We start from the raw sequence: 14,013 nt of genomic DNA, 5'->3' as shown, positions 1-14,013 counted from the left end.
GATTTTGTTGCCTTTGTATTCTTCTAGAATTTTTATGGTTTCCTGTCGTACATTTAAGTCCTTTATCCATTTTGAGTTTATTCTTGTGTATGGTGTAAGTTGGTGGTCTAGTTTCATTTTCTTGCATATATCTGTCCAATTTTCCCAACACCATTTATTGAAGAAGCTATCTTGTCTCCATTGTATGTTCATGCCTCCTTTGTCAAAAATTAATTGAGCATATTGGTTCGGGCTAATTTCTGGACTCTCTATTCTATTCCACTGATCTATATGTCTGTTCTTGTGCCAGTACCATGCAGTTTTGAGAACAGTGGCTTTGTAATACAGCTTGATATCTGGCATTGAGATCCCACCTACTTTGTTCTTTCTCAGGATCGCTGCAGCTATTCGGGGTCTTTTTTTATTCCAGATGAATTTTTGGAGAGTTCGTTCTAGATCTGTGAAGTAGACTATTGGTATTTTAATGGGAAGTGCGTTGAATGTATAGATTGCTTTGGGTAGTATGGACATTTTAATGATGTTGATTCTACCAATCCAAGAACATGGTATGTTCTTCCATCTGTTTATGTCTTCCTCTATCTCTTTCTTCAATGTCCTGTAGTTTTCTGAGTAGAGGTCTTTTACCTCTTTAGTTAAGTTTATTCCTAGGTATCTTAATTTTTTTGGTGCAATGGTAAATGGGATTGTTTTTACAATCTCTCTTTCTGAAAGTTCACTATTGGTGTATAGAAATGCCTCGGATTTCTTGGGGTTAATTTTGTATCCTGCTACATTGCCAAATTCATGTATTAAGTCTAGTAGTTTTTTGATGGAGTCTCTAGGGTTTTGTATGTATAATATCATGTCGTCTGCAAATAAGGACAGTTTTATTTCCTCTTTTCCAATTTGGACGCCTTTTATTTCTTCTTCTTGTCTAATTGCAATGGCTAATACTTCCAGGACTATGTTGAACAGGAGTGGTGAGAGTGGGCATCCCTGTCTTGTTCCTGTTCTTAGGGGAAATGGTGTTAGTTTTTGTCCATTGAGTATGATGTTGGCTGTGGGCCTGTCATATATGGCTTTTATTATGTTGAGGTATGATCCTTCTATTCCCACCTTGCTGAGAGTTTTTATCAAAAATGGGTGTTGGATTTTGTCGAATGCTTTTTCTGCATCAATTGATATGACCATGTGGTTTTTTTCTTTCAATTTGTTTATGTGATGTATCACGTTTATTGATTTACGGATGTTGTACCATCCTTGCATCCCTGAGATACATCCTACTTGGTCATGGTGTATGAGCCTTCTGATGTACTGCTGGATCCGATTTGCTAAGATTTTGTTGAGGATTTTGGCATCTATGTTCATGAGGGATATTGGCCTGTAATTCTCTTTCATTGTGTTGTCTTTACCTGGTTTTGGTATTAGGGTGATGCTAGCTTCATAGAATGTGTTTGGAAGTGTTCCTTCCTCTTGAACTTTTTGTAGTAATCTGAGGAGGATAGGTTTTAGTTCTTCCATGAAAGTTTGGTAAAAATCCCATGAGAAGCCGTCTGTTCCTGGGCTTTTGTTTGCTGGAAGCTTTTTGATAACTGCTTCAAGTTCTTCCATAGTTATTGGCCTATTGAGATTTTTAGATTCTTCCTGATTGAGTTTTGGAATGTTGTATTTTTCTAGGAATTTGTCCATTTCCTCCAGGTTGTCTAGTTTGTTGGAGTAGAGTTGTCCGTAGTATTGTTTAACAATCATTTGTATTTCTGTGGGGTCTGTTGTTATTTCGCCTCTATCGTTTCTGATTTTGTTTATTTGGGTCCTCTCTCTTTGCTTCTTGGTGAGCCTGGCTAGAGGTTTGTCAATCTTGTTTATCCTTTCAAAGAACCAGCTCTTGGTTTCATTGATTTTCTGTATTATATTTTTGGTCTCTATTTCATTGATTTCTGCCCTAATCTTTATTATCTCCTTCCTTCTGCTCACTCTGGGGTTTTCTTGTTGCTCTCTTTCTAATTCTTTGAGTTGTAGAGTTAGATGATTAACTACCATTTTTTCTTGTTTTTTGAGATAGGCCTGCAGAGCTATAAACTTCCCTCTCAGGACTGCTTTCATTGTGTCCCATAAGTTTTGGATTGTTGTGTTTTCATTGTCATTAGTGTCCAGGATGTTTTTAATTTCTTCTTTGATGTCATTGGTAACCCAATCAATATTTAATAACATACTATTCAGCTTCCAAGTGTTTGAGTATTTTGGGTTGTTTTTATTGTAGTTTATTTCTAACATTATGCCATCGTGGTCTGAGAAGATGCTCTTTATGATTTCAATCTTCTTGAATTTGTGGAGACTTTGCTTGTGACCCAATATGTGGTCTATTTTTGAATATGTCCCATGAGCACCTGAAAGAAATGTATATTCCATGGCTTTGGGGTGAAGTGTTCTGAAGATGTCAATTAAGTCCATCTGATCTAGTGAGTCATTTAGGATTGCTGTTTCTTTGCTGATTGTTTGTCTAGCGGATTTATCCAGTGATGTCAGTGGTGTCTTAAAGTCCCCTACTATGATTGTATTATTGTCGATCTCTCCCCTGATATCTTCCAGAAGTTTTCTTATGTATGTGGGTGCTCCTGCATTGGGTGCATATATGTTTACCAGGGTTATATCCTCTTGTTGTATTGATCCCTTTAGTATTATGAAGTGGCCTTTCTTATCTCTGGTTATAGCCTTCACTTTGAGATGTATTTTGTCCGATATAAGTATTGCTACCCCAGCTTTCTTTTCCTTTCCATTTGCCTGAAAGATATTCTTCCATCCCTTCACTTTCAGTCTGTGTGAGTCCCTTCTAATGAGGTGGGTCTCTTGTAGACAGCAGATGTATGGGTCATGTTTTTTTATCCATTCAGCCACTCGATGTCTTTTGGTTGGAGCATTTAGTCCGTTTACGTTTAAAGTTATTATTGAAAGGTACTTGTTTGTAGCCATTTCTTTTTTTTGTGTGTGGCTGTTTTCTTTCTGAGCTTTTTATTTCTTCTTTTTACACCAGTCCCTTTAGCATTTCTTGTATGGCTGGCTTGGTGGTGATATACTCCCTTAGCCTTTTTTTGTCTGTGAAGCTTCTTATTTCCCCTTCAATTTTGAATGATAGCCTTGCTGGATAGAGTATTCTTGGATTCAGTCCTTTGCTTTGCATTACTTTGTAGATTTCCGTCCATTCTTTTCTGGCCTGATGTGTTTCTGTTGAGAAATCATTTGATAATCTAATGGGAGATCCTATGTATGTAACTTTCCGTCTCTCTTGCAGCCTGTAAGATTCTCTCTTTGTCCTGAACATTTGCCATGGTAATTATGATGTGTATTGGTGTGGGTCTTTTTGGGTTCACCTTGTTTGGGACTCTCTGGGCTTGTGTGACTTTTTTCTTCCCCACCTCAGGGAAGTTTTCTGATATTATTTCTTCGGATAGGTTTTCTAATTCATGTTCATCTTTCTGTTGTTCTGGCACCCCTATTATTCCTATGTTGTTTCATTTCATGTTGTCCCAAAGCTCCCTTAGGCTCTCTTCCTTTTAATTTTTTTCTCCAATTGCAGTACAGTTTGAGTGTGTTTTGCTTCCTTGTCTTCTAATTCACTAATTCGGTCCTCCGCTTCTCCTAGTGTACTGTTGATACTTTCAATGGTGTTTTTTATTGCAGCTATGTCGCTCTTCATTTCTTCTTGGGACCTACTTAAGTTGTTGAATTTTTCATCTGTTTCTTCAACTTCTTTCATATGGTATTGATTTTTTCCTCCGTCCGGTGCATGTACTCTAGGACCCTTATTCTGAATTCTTTTTCTGTCATGTTGCATGCCTCTGTCTCACTTAGCTGCTTTTCTGGCGAGTCCTCCTTTTCTTTTCTTTGGGAGTTTCTTTGTCTACCCATGTTTGATCTCACTGACATATCTAGTTGTTGAGTTGTTCAGTGGCTGCTCCCTGGGTAGCAGTGGCTGCTCCCTGGGTGGCAGTGGCTCCTCAGGCTGTGGTTGCTCCTTCGGCAGTTGTGGTAGCACCTGCTCCTCCGTTGGTAGCAGGGCCTCTGGTGGGTGCTGTTCACAGCTGTGGTGGCTCTTCTGGCTGGTGGAGGGAGGTTTCACACACAGTAACTGTTCCCCAGACAGAGCGTTTGTTGATCAGGAGGCCGCTGTTGCTTGAATCTGCTGCGTTGATTTAAAGGCACCAAATACAACACAACAAGGCACAACGTACCAGGCACTGAACACGAATGTATTTACACTATTAATAACCCCAAATAAAGGTGGCCACCCGAGCAAAGAGAGTTAGGAGATAAGGAAGATAGAAGAGAAAGAGAAAGAAGAGAAAAAAGAAAGAAAAAAAAAAGGAGTGCAAAAATGAAATTGGAAAAAAGGAGGGAAAAAAAGAAGAGGAAAAGAGAGAAAAAAAGTAAGAGAGAAAAGAGAATGAAGTATAAAAGGGGAAGAGACTATTTATATGAGGAGAAAACTCCTATAGAACCGCCACTAATCCCAACAAATTACAGCAACAAATTCCTGGAGATGAATACAAACTACCAACAACCAATAATATCAAGCGATGCAAGGGAAAACAGAAGCACCTAAATAACCGGGGGGGGGGGGGGGGGGGCTGGGGGGTGACAGAAAAATAAAAAGAATAAGCAGAATAATCTCAAAAACAATCCTAAAAATAACCCCAATATACTCGTCAATCAAGCAAACAACAATAAAACAATAGAGCGAGAAAAGAATAAGAAGAAGAAGAAGAAAAAAATTTGGATAGTGAAGGAAGATAAGGGAAAGGTGTATAAGGATTTAGAGCAGGGGATTGGACAAAGGATATATAAGTAGGGTGAAATTTTGACAGGGGGTAAAAAGAATAGGGAAAATCTAAAGCTGGAGTAGGGTAAGAGAAACAGGAAAACAAAAGGGAAAAAGTGGGGAAGAGGGTTTTAGCACAGAGGCAAAATTGAGGTAGAGAGAAATGTTGCTAAAGGGACGATGAGAACAGAATGGAGAGCAATAGTCCCAAAATAAAATAAAGACAAAATAAAATGACACTTTAAAAAATGGTAAAATGGTAGCAATAATAATACTAGTTAAAAATAAAAATGTAGTAATTGAAAGGATAAAATCAGGTGGTGGGAAAAAAAGAGAGGAAAAAAAAAGAAAGGAAAAAAAATGTTTTCTTAATTAAAAGGTGAAAAAGTAATTAAAAAAAAATGTGCAGTAATGCAGGTGCTTCAGATCTTCTACTCTTCTTTTTGGCACGCCCGGAATTCAGGAGAATGTTGAATTTCCCTCTGATACACTGTTCCTCCGTGTTGTAAGCCACAGTCCTGATTTTAAGGCAGGCTGTATTGGTCTCCCATACTGCCTTATCTGTATTTACAGAAGAGTCAATTCGTGGCTCTGCCTCTGGGTGGCAGTGTGTCTGGATTGACCTCCAAGGCTATATGTCCTCTCTTACCAGGAGTTCTCTATTGTACCTTAACCAGCTCCTCCCAGAGCTGGCTCCCCGGGCGCCACTCCCAGCTCTGTTTCCCAGGCTCCCCAAAAACAATCTTCCCCTACAGGCTCCGCTAGCGACCCCAACTGGGCAATCCCATGCACTGGGCTCAACAATCAAACTCACAGATTTAAGAGGAAGTGTGTAAACAAGAGCCTGGGAAGCTGTGTGAACTCACAGGGCTCCACCTTCCAGAACTGCGGGGAGTCTCTGCGTGCGCTCTGGCCCCTGGCACCAAGTAGCAGGCCGGCTGGAAGATTCTGAGGCTGCCCCTTTGCATCCAGTCCAACTATGGGCTTATTTATAGTGTTACCTCCTGTGAGCAGCCCTGCGGGAGCCCTCCCCACTTGCGGGTCACACTGGCCTCAATGGGCGCGGACTTTGTGGGGCGCAGATTTCCCCCCCGTGCACACGCGCGTTCCTCGCTCTAACCTGAATTGCAAACTGCACCTTTGGGGGGAGTCTAACCTTTCCGTGGAGGGAAGCAGGTCTCCTCTGAGTTCATGCAGTCACGCTGCTTGAGAGCCGTTGCCTCCGGGTTAGTAGCAGATCTCTGGATGCGGATAACAGCTGCTCAAGATGGCGCGGTCTCGCCGCTGAGCTGGCGCCCAGGGGGAGGTTTCAGCCTCAATCTCTAACCATCCCCATTTTCTAGGAGTTCTCTGTCTTTCCTGGCTGCAGACTGTTTCTCAGCTGAATCTCCTCTCTTTGTTCGGGCTGTATGTTACCCGTTTCAGCTGCTTGGCCTTATCTGCTCCGGGACAAAGCACCAACACGTCCGTCTAAACCTCCGCCATTTTCCCAACTTAAGAGGACATTTTAAGCCTGATCCCTGTCTATTTCTTCTTTTCACAGCATTCCCTTTAGCATTTCTAGCATTGCTGGCTTGGTAGTGATAAACTCCCTTAGCATTTTTTTTTTTTTTTTTTGTCTGCCAATCTCCTGATTTCCCCTTCTATTTTGATTGATAGTCTTGCTGGATTGAGTATTCTTGGATTCATTCCATTGCTTTGCATCACTTTGTATACTTTATTCCATTCCCTTCTAGTTTGGTGTTTGAGTCGAGAAATCATTTGATAATCTGATGGGGGATCTTTTGGAGGCAACTCTCTGTATCTCTTGTAGCCTTTAAGATTTTCTCTTTGTTGATAACATTTGCCATTGTAATTATGATTTGTCTTGTTGTGGGTCTTTTGGGATTCATCTTGCTTGGGAATCTCTGTACTTTTTTGCTATCAGGTAGCATAATACTTCCATCTTTGTTCTTTCTCAGTATGTCAGTGACTATTCAGGGTCTTTTTATGGTTTCATATACATTTTTGGATTATTTATTGTACTGATGTGAAAAAAACCATTGGTATTTTGACAGGGATTGTGTTGAATCTATAGATTCATTATAGGCACTATAGACATTTTAATTATGTTAATTCTTTCAATCTGTATCATAGCTTTTTTTCAATTTACCCATATTTACCCATGTTACAATTTCAAAATAATAAAAACATTTGAATCGGTTACATTTACATGGGCACGTAGGTATCTGATGAACCCTTGAAAGAAAATCCACTTCTGATTTATACACTCCTGATTTCATGTTTCTATTTATGGTTTCTCAAAAACAATGAGAAAAGGGCTACATAGAACAGCAAAGCTATCAAATGAATATAGTTATTTTCCTTAAAGAGTTTAGAGACTAATGGTGACATCTTAAAATTATGTTTTAGCTACATTTACTCTTCAATCTTCATAAGATTTTATTTTTTAAAAAGCTAATGCTGTACACATTATTTTTAGCATCTAAACAGTTTTCCTTAGATAATCTGGTGTTATTTCCAACATTGTTTCATTAAGTCTTGTTTGGGCTCTTCATTTTGATCCACAGCTTCATTTCCCCATGGGATCAAGGTGACTAAAAACTTACATTTGACCCATGTTTCTGTTATTCATTCAGCAGCTAATATTGACAATATAGACAATACTCTACCATTTTTAGGTCCAAAAACAGCAATAGGTTGTTGTAGTTGTTTTTTAAGCATATTTAAACTCTTCCAAAATATTCCCCCAAAGTTGCATTATTGGTAAATTTGATGTTAAAGGAGCATTTGGATGTCCATGCTAAAGGAGTTATAACCAGAAGTTATACAGAGAGAATATGGCAAAGATACAAAAATCCCTGTCATAAAAATCTTTAGGTCCCTCGTCCTCAGACTGCTCCTACTGTAATACCTGTTTTTGTTTTTGTTTGTTTTAATCTAACAGGCCTGAATCCCAAAGCTCAAATATCTAATCTTCCTAGAGAGTGCATCCGCCATTTCTTTCCAAGAAGGAAGTGTTTTGTCTTTGACCGGCCAACAAATGACAAAGAACTCCTAGCCCATATTGAGAAGGTTGTAGACAACCAACTGGATCCTAACTTCAAGGAACAAACAAAGAATTTCTGTTCTTACATCCTCACCCAGGCCAGGACCAAGACCCTCAGGGAGGGAATCACAGTCACTGGGAAACGTGAGTCTCCACTTCACATTTTTGGGGCCTGATATTTGTTGAATATATTATAGGACGTGCTCTCCAGGATTTGTGTTTGATTCTACATAGAATTATGGGTCTACAATTATTCATACTCAACGAAGACACATGTATACTTATCACACTTTGGGGTGTTTATAAATTCCTCTCTAAAATTACAACCATTGACAGCAAAATCTACGTATCCACACTAATAAAACATCTACTAAGAAGAAATCACTAACTGTGTAGAAAAATAGAATACACTATTTCCTTAATTGAAGTCCTTTATAATGAATGAGATTTGCAAGGAGAATACAAAAGATATTTTGGGGGGTTAGAGCAATTTAACAATGCACCTGAGCCCATAAAGCTCTGAAAATTTACAGGAAGTTTTAGAATTCAGAAAAATATAAGATCACATTTACCCTGCCTCATCTGTCTACCTATGTAAGCAATTTGCTTCTAAGATTTTCAATGCGAAATAGTGTTTTCAAGATATCCTTTATTATGTTAGATAAAGGAATGTATTGAATTATGTTAGCCTTGTGGTCTAAAGAAACATACAAATTAGAGTCAATGGGACAATAGTGTTACTGGTGGAAATATGTTCTTCTGTGGTGTTGTGTGAAAGGAATTTGAGGGACCCTTATGTAGGAGGAGTTTTACTCAATAATGGCAAGGTTTATTAAAGTGAAAAGCAAAGTACATTCTCAGGGAGACAGCGAGCTGGCAGGCTAGAGGGCAGCTACTGCCCTGAGGTATTTGTGAACCTTCCCATATATATTTGGGTTTGGGAAAGGTCAGGTTTTCTTTAAAACTATCCAATCTCCTTCCTGTTTTCTTCGGGACTTGTGCCCTTCCCCCATATTTTTCCAGTTTTGCGACCTCCCTCACTTATGGTCCACATTTTGGCTCCTATTGTACATGCTTCATTGTTTTGCTGGGTCATTTGGCTCCTATTGCACAGGTACTTAGTAAAGGAATTCTCTCTGTGCCATTTTTCTCCCATCCTAGTTAGTTGGGTGGACTCCCCAGGGTGATTGTAAGGCTATTTTTTCTATTTAATCAGGCTTTAACAGATGACTAATTCCAGTAGCTCCCTGGTATCTTGTTAATATCTAACTAACTGCATATACCAATAGCAGTAGATGGAAGTTGTATGTGTGTGTGTGTGTGTATGTTTGTGTGCATGCGTGCAAACATATGTGTATTGGTTGTGAGAGACAGACATATAGAGAGATTTAGAAATGTAGTCTCCAAATCATAGATCCTGTTGAGTGATAAATTCATATTTATTCTTTAAATTTCCTGGCTTATTAGGGCTAAGGACTCTGGTGGTAACTTATGTGGATGCCATCAACAGTGGTGCAGTGCCTTGTTTGGAGAATGCAGTTACAACTCTGGCCCAGCTTGAGAACTCTGGGGCTGTTCAGAAGGCAGCCAATCATTACAGTGAGCAGATGGCACAGAGAGTGAGCTTCCCCACAGACACGCTGCAGGAGCTGCTGGACCTGCATGCAGCCTGTGAGAAGGAAGCCATTGCAATCTTCATGGAGCACTCCTTCAAGGATGACAACCAGGTGTTCCAGAAGAATCTTGTGGTACTTTGTCTTAGTATTTATTTACCCTTTGTGACCTTTACATTGAAAATTAAGCCTAGAAGAGCTTTTCTGACCCCAGTCCTCCTCTCTCACTCATGGATAGAGTGATCTGGATTCTTATCAGGGATGCAGTTTAAAAAGACTGCATTTTCTTCTTCATCTCCCCAGCTACTTTATATAAAAATTTCTCTGGTCTCCGATGCATAATTAGCATAGACATCTTTCTTTTTTTTTTTTTCTGATTTTTATTTTTTTTATTTTTGCTAATAGTATTACAAAAGGTATTACATAAGTGCCCTTTTTATCCCCCCCACCCTCATAGACATCTTTCTGAACTGAATACTTACACTGAAGTCAAGCCTGCCCTGAATACCCAAAAGTCATTCCCTCGCTAGACGCTTTTTGAGAACAATCTCCCATTCCCAGGAACCAAATTTCTCTTAACAGACCCTCATACCAGGCTATTTTGTACTGCTATGGCTCCTTATTGTTTCATTGTGTCATTGAAGATGAAATTAACAAAAGTTACAGCTCAAGGAGCCATAGACATAAGGTAATTCAACACCAATATTATTGATGAAGAGCCTGAGACCCAGAGAGATTAGAAGCTTTCCCCTGCCTCACAGGGAATTTTCAGGGTTGTGAGTAAAGGAAGCCTTGTAATTCCTGTTTTATTCCATGTCCTTCTCCAACAGAATGCCTTTCTCATGAGGACCACAGCTAGACTTCCTTCGACCAGGTTCTTTGGAACTTTTTCTCCTCTGTTCCTTTCTCCTGGTGACAGCCCTCTATACTTCCCTTTCAGGAAATCATAAAGGATAAGCAGGATAAGATCTTGTTGCGGAATGAAGAGGCATCTGTTAAATTCTGCCAGGAAAAACTTGAGCAGCTTTCCAAGTCGCTGATGGAAGGTATTTCAGCAGGCATTTTCTCTGTTCCTGGTGGTCACAAGCTCTACATGAAAACAAAGGAAAGGCTTGAGCAGGACTACTGGCAAGTGCCCAGGAAAGGAGTGAAGGTGAGGAATAAGGGGATCCTAGGGATCCTACAGATTAAAGTCAAGAGGGTCTCCTGGAAATCGGTCACAGCATCAGTTGTGGGTAATACGGGAGCATGGAGATATCATGACTGTTTTAGCGTTAAAGACCCACGATTTTGTCTTTCTTCCTAAAGAGAGTCACAATGTCCATTCTCAGAAAAGAATGTGGATTTCTGAAATCCATAAAAGACAGAAGAGAAACAATCATATTCCATCCAACAATATAACATTCAGTGAGTCAAAGGCAAACAATTTACAAGTTAAAGTCAGAATTTTTGTATTCAAGGCTGATCAAAAGAGAAAAGTAAGTCAACCGTGTCCATAATTGCATACAGCGTTAAAATACTTATGAATCTGAGAATATTGACTATATAGGTGTTGGTACCAACTAATAATATTAAAATAATAATGATAATAATGCAATTTATATTTATTGAACTCTTATTGTTAAGGCATAATATTGAGTTCCTCCCTGAGAATTTTAATGTTATCCTTCAAGTAGCATTAAGAGGCATCTATACATTTGGTGAACATTTCACACATCTGAACTGAGAGGCAGAGATGGGATAAAATGACTTGCTCAATGGAACAACCAGCAAGTGGCAGAGGAGAACAGCGACACTAATTGGAGACAACATTTCTCCCTGGAAGGCAACTATACAAAAGCACCAGAGACAGTGGTTGTGTAGAACTGAACATGGTTCTCACTGGCTGGAATGTAGAGTGAATAGAAGAATGTAGCGCTAGGGGAGAGACTCCAGGGGTAGGAAGAGCTTCTGGTCTCTCTAATGAGATTGGAAACTGTGCGGAGACATGGTACAGTTTTAGTCAGGAAGAAAAAATAACCTGGACATTGTTATTTGAAACCTATTCTTCCCAGAAACTGCTAGGCTGCACAGCTAAACATGGTTTCCTCTCAAGCACCTCACATCCTAGTTGAGGCGCTATTGCCCTTAAACTCCAGTAACCAGGGCCTCTGCATGAAGCACTGAGCTTTAGAAGGCCCTACCGTTCTTCTTACTGTTATCCTCTCTATGGGGTGAGGAATCCATGGGGCCATGGAAATGTGCTCACCCACCACATATCTGAGACCCAGATGGAAGGAGCCGCACAATGGAGGAAGTTCTTTGTTCCTTCTTGTCCCCTCAGGCACATGAGGTTCTCCAGAGGTTCCTGCAGTCACAGGCAGCAACAGAGAATTCCATCCTGCAGGCAGACAAAGCTCTCACGGATGGAGAGAAGGCCATGGCAGGTAAGGGGCAGGGCTGGGCTCACAATGGGTGGTAGGTACCTGCACTGTCCTTTGACAGCTGTGAGAACAAAACCTCCTGACACAAGGAGCTTTCTCTCCTTCTGTGGGACCTACTCTCTAACTCTGAAAACACCAGGGCACATCAGGCAGCCAGGGCCTTTCCCATCACACTCTGCTATGTGCTCTTGATGGTGTGGCAAGGGAGCAGTTCAGAGTTTTCTCACCGCCTCTTCCAGTTTGTTTTGTTATCAGAGCTCAAGAGGTTAGAGGTTAGTCCTCACCTAATTTTCTTCCCTCTGTCAAACCTCCCCGGGGCAGCGGAGCGGGCCAAAAAGGAGGCAGCTGAGAAGGAACAGGAGCTGATGAAACAGAAACTACAGGAACAACAACAGCAGATGGAGGCACAGAAGAGGAGTCTCGAGGAAAATATATTGCAACTGCAGGAGAAGATGGAGAGGGACAGAGAGACTATAATAAGAGAGCAGAATATGATATTGGAGCATAAATTGAAGGTAAGTCCTGCCATGGCCTTAGTAGTGCTCCATGGTCTTTGTCCTGGTACCTCAGGTGGATGGAGAATGTTACAGGAAGACCATGGAGGAAACACCATTGCCATTTACTACTTGTGATTTGCTAAAACCTTGAATCTTCCCCTTGTCCCCTTTCTTTGTAAAAAGTATCTTTGAAATCTACTCTGTGCATACAGTGTGGAGTGGTCAGGACAAGCATCTCACTTCTGAATACTTGGACAATATAAATAGGTTCTGAGGCGTGATTTGGGGTTATTTTAAAATGACTTATTTTGCCTGAGTAAACAGTTATTTGAAACACATGTATTTATTATGACCAACAACTGGTTTGCTTTACCAAGATCATTGTCTATTATCAGGAACCCTATTACCACCCAAAGACTCTAAGGTAGATCTATGCTGACAATAAACTATCAGAAATGCCCAGATTAAGAATTCAGGGATATGACAGCTTCAAACTTGCTGCATGGTTCCCAGATATCGAGAGTCTACCCAAGTCATCTTATGACAAAGGAAGCATTCCTGATTGGCTATCTGTATGTGTTTATAATAAGTTTCTACAGCAATGTATAATTTCCTATTATTTCTATATTTGGTTGGCCATATTATTCCAAGTGGGACTTAGAACTAGTGCCAGCAGACCAAGGTTACTTCTCAACTGACATTGTGACTGGCACACATTACATTTGTCCTCAGGCCAGGCTTTGCATCCTAGCAAAATCCTATAGATATGTGAATATTTGTAAGACTGTAAACTAAGCTTTCTTTCAGTGTTTAGGTTCAAGCCAGGATTATTCCTTATTGCAAAATTATCCTTGATTCTGTAAGAGAACAATTTTAAGCATGAAAAGAAAGAGTTCTTAAATAGAAAATGAAATTCTTGAAAAACATGGGAATTTAAAATGTTTATTTCCCTTCTCACTTTTTTTTAGGTTCAAGAAGATCTGCTTAGAGAAGGATTTAAAAAGAAATCTGAAGAGATGAATGCAGAGATCAATCATTTGAGAAATATGATTGATACCGCTCAAAATGATAATACTTCTTGGTTTGAAAAAGCTGTAGATGTCTTTTCAATATTGGTTGGTCCTGGTAAAATTTTTCGCCTTGTGAAAGGCATAGGATCACTGTTTACAAAGAAATAATTCTCCTTTGAAATAAATTATAGAATGTGGCTATATGCTATGGCTTGTTTTTAGTGTGTATTCCTTTCAAGTTCATTCATTCGATGAAACAAAAAAGGTACTTACTAAAGAATATCAATGCGTAGCCTTCATTAGATAGAATTAATGCTCGTATGCTTTGTTATAGCATGTTTACTTTATGAAATATGCATGTTTAAGTAAATATACTTACAAACAATTCATTGACTTATCACTTTAAATGACAAAAGATTGGAATCTACTAAAATATTCATCGATATAAATTGGTAATATAATTTAACATGTGTACATGCTGGAATATTATGCAGCCAGTAAATAAAGAATTCAGCACTATTTTTTTTTATAAATATACAACAATGTTGAATATATACTGTAAAGTGAAAAAAAGGAGGAACACAAGAAGTGTATAATGTGTTTACTGGAAAAAAAATGTAAGTACT

At 39.4% G+C, this 14,013-nt stretch overlaps 1 protein-coding gene across 2 annotated transcripts in view; it reads left to right on the top strand.

The window, feature by feature from the left end:
- The window catches only part of LOC139003546 (guanylate-binding protein 6-like), a 34,622-nt gene extending 21,042 nt beyond the window's left edge, over positions 1 to 13,580 (top strand). For both annotated transcript variants that reach the window (XM_070405553.1, XM_070405554.1), the window contains 6 exons: positions 7,743 to 7,988; positions 9,312 to 9,592; positions 10,398 to 10,610; positions 11,781 to 11,883; positions 12,202 to 12,395; positions 13,346 to 13,580. In XM_070405553.1, coding sequence (XP_070261654.1) covers positions 7,743 to 7,988; positions 9,312 to 9,592; positions 10,398 to 10,610; positions 11,781 to 11,883; positions 12,202 to 12,395; positions 13,346 to 13,555 — 1,247 coding nt within the window. In that variant the 3' untranslated portion in view covers positions 13,556 to 13,580. The remainder of the gene's footprint in view (positions 1 to 7,742; positions 7,989 to 9,311; positions 9,593 to 10,397; positions 10,611 to 11,780; positions 11,884 to 12,201; positions 12,396 to 13,345) is intronic.
- Positions 13,581 to 14,013: the final 433 nt, after the last annotated feature.

Source organism: Myotis yumanensis, unplaced genomic scaffold (genome assembly GCF_028538775.1).
Source record: "Myotis yumanensis isolate MYYU_CA2020_CCGP unplaced genomic scaffold, mMyoYum1.0.hap1 SCAF_2, whole genome shotgun sequence".
NCBI lineage: Eukaryota > Metazoa > Chordata > Mammalia > Chiroptera > Vespertilionidae > Myotis > Myotis yumanensis.
The sequence above is the reverse complement of the archived record's forward strand: the minus strand, read 5'-3'. Positions and strand labels throughout refer to the sequence as shown.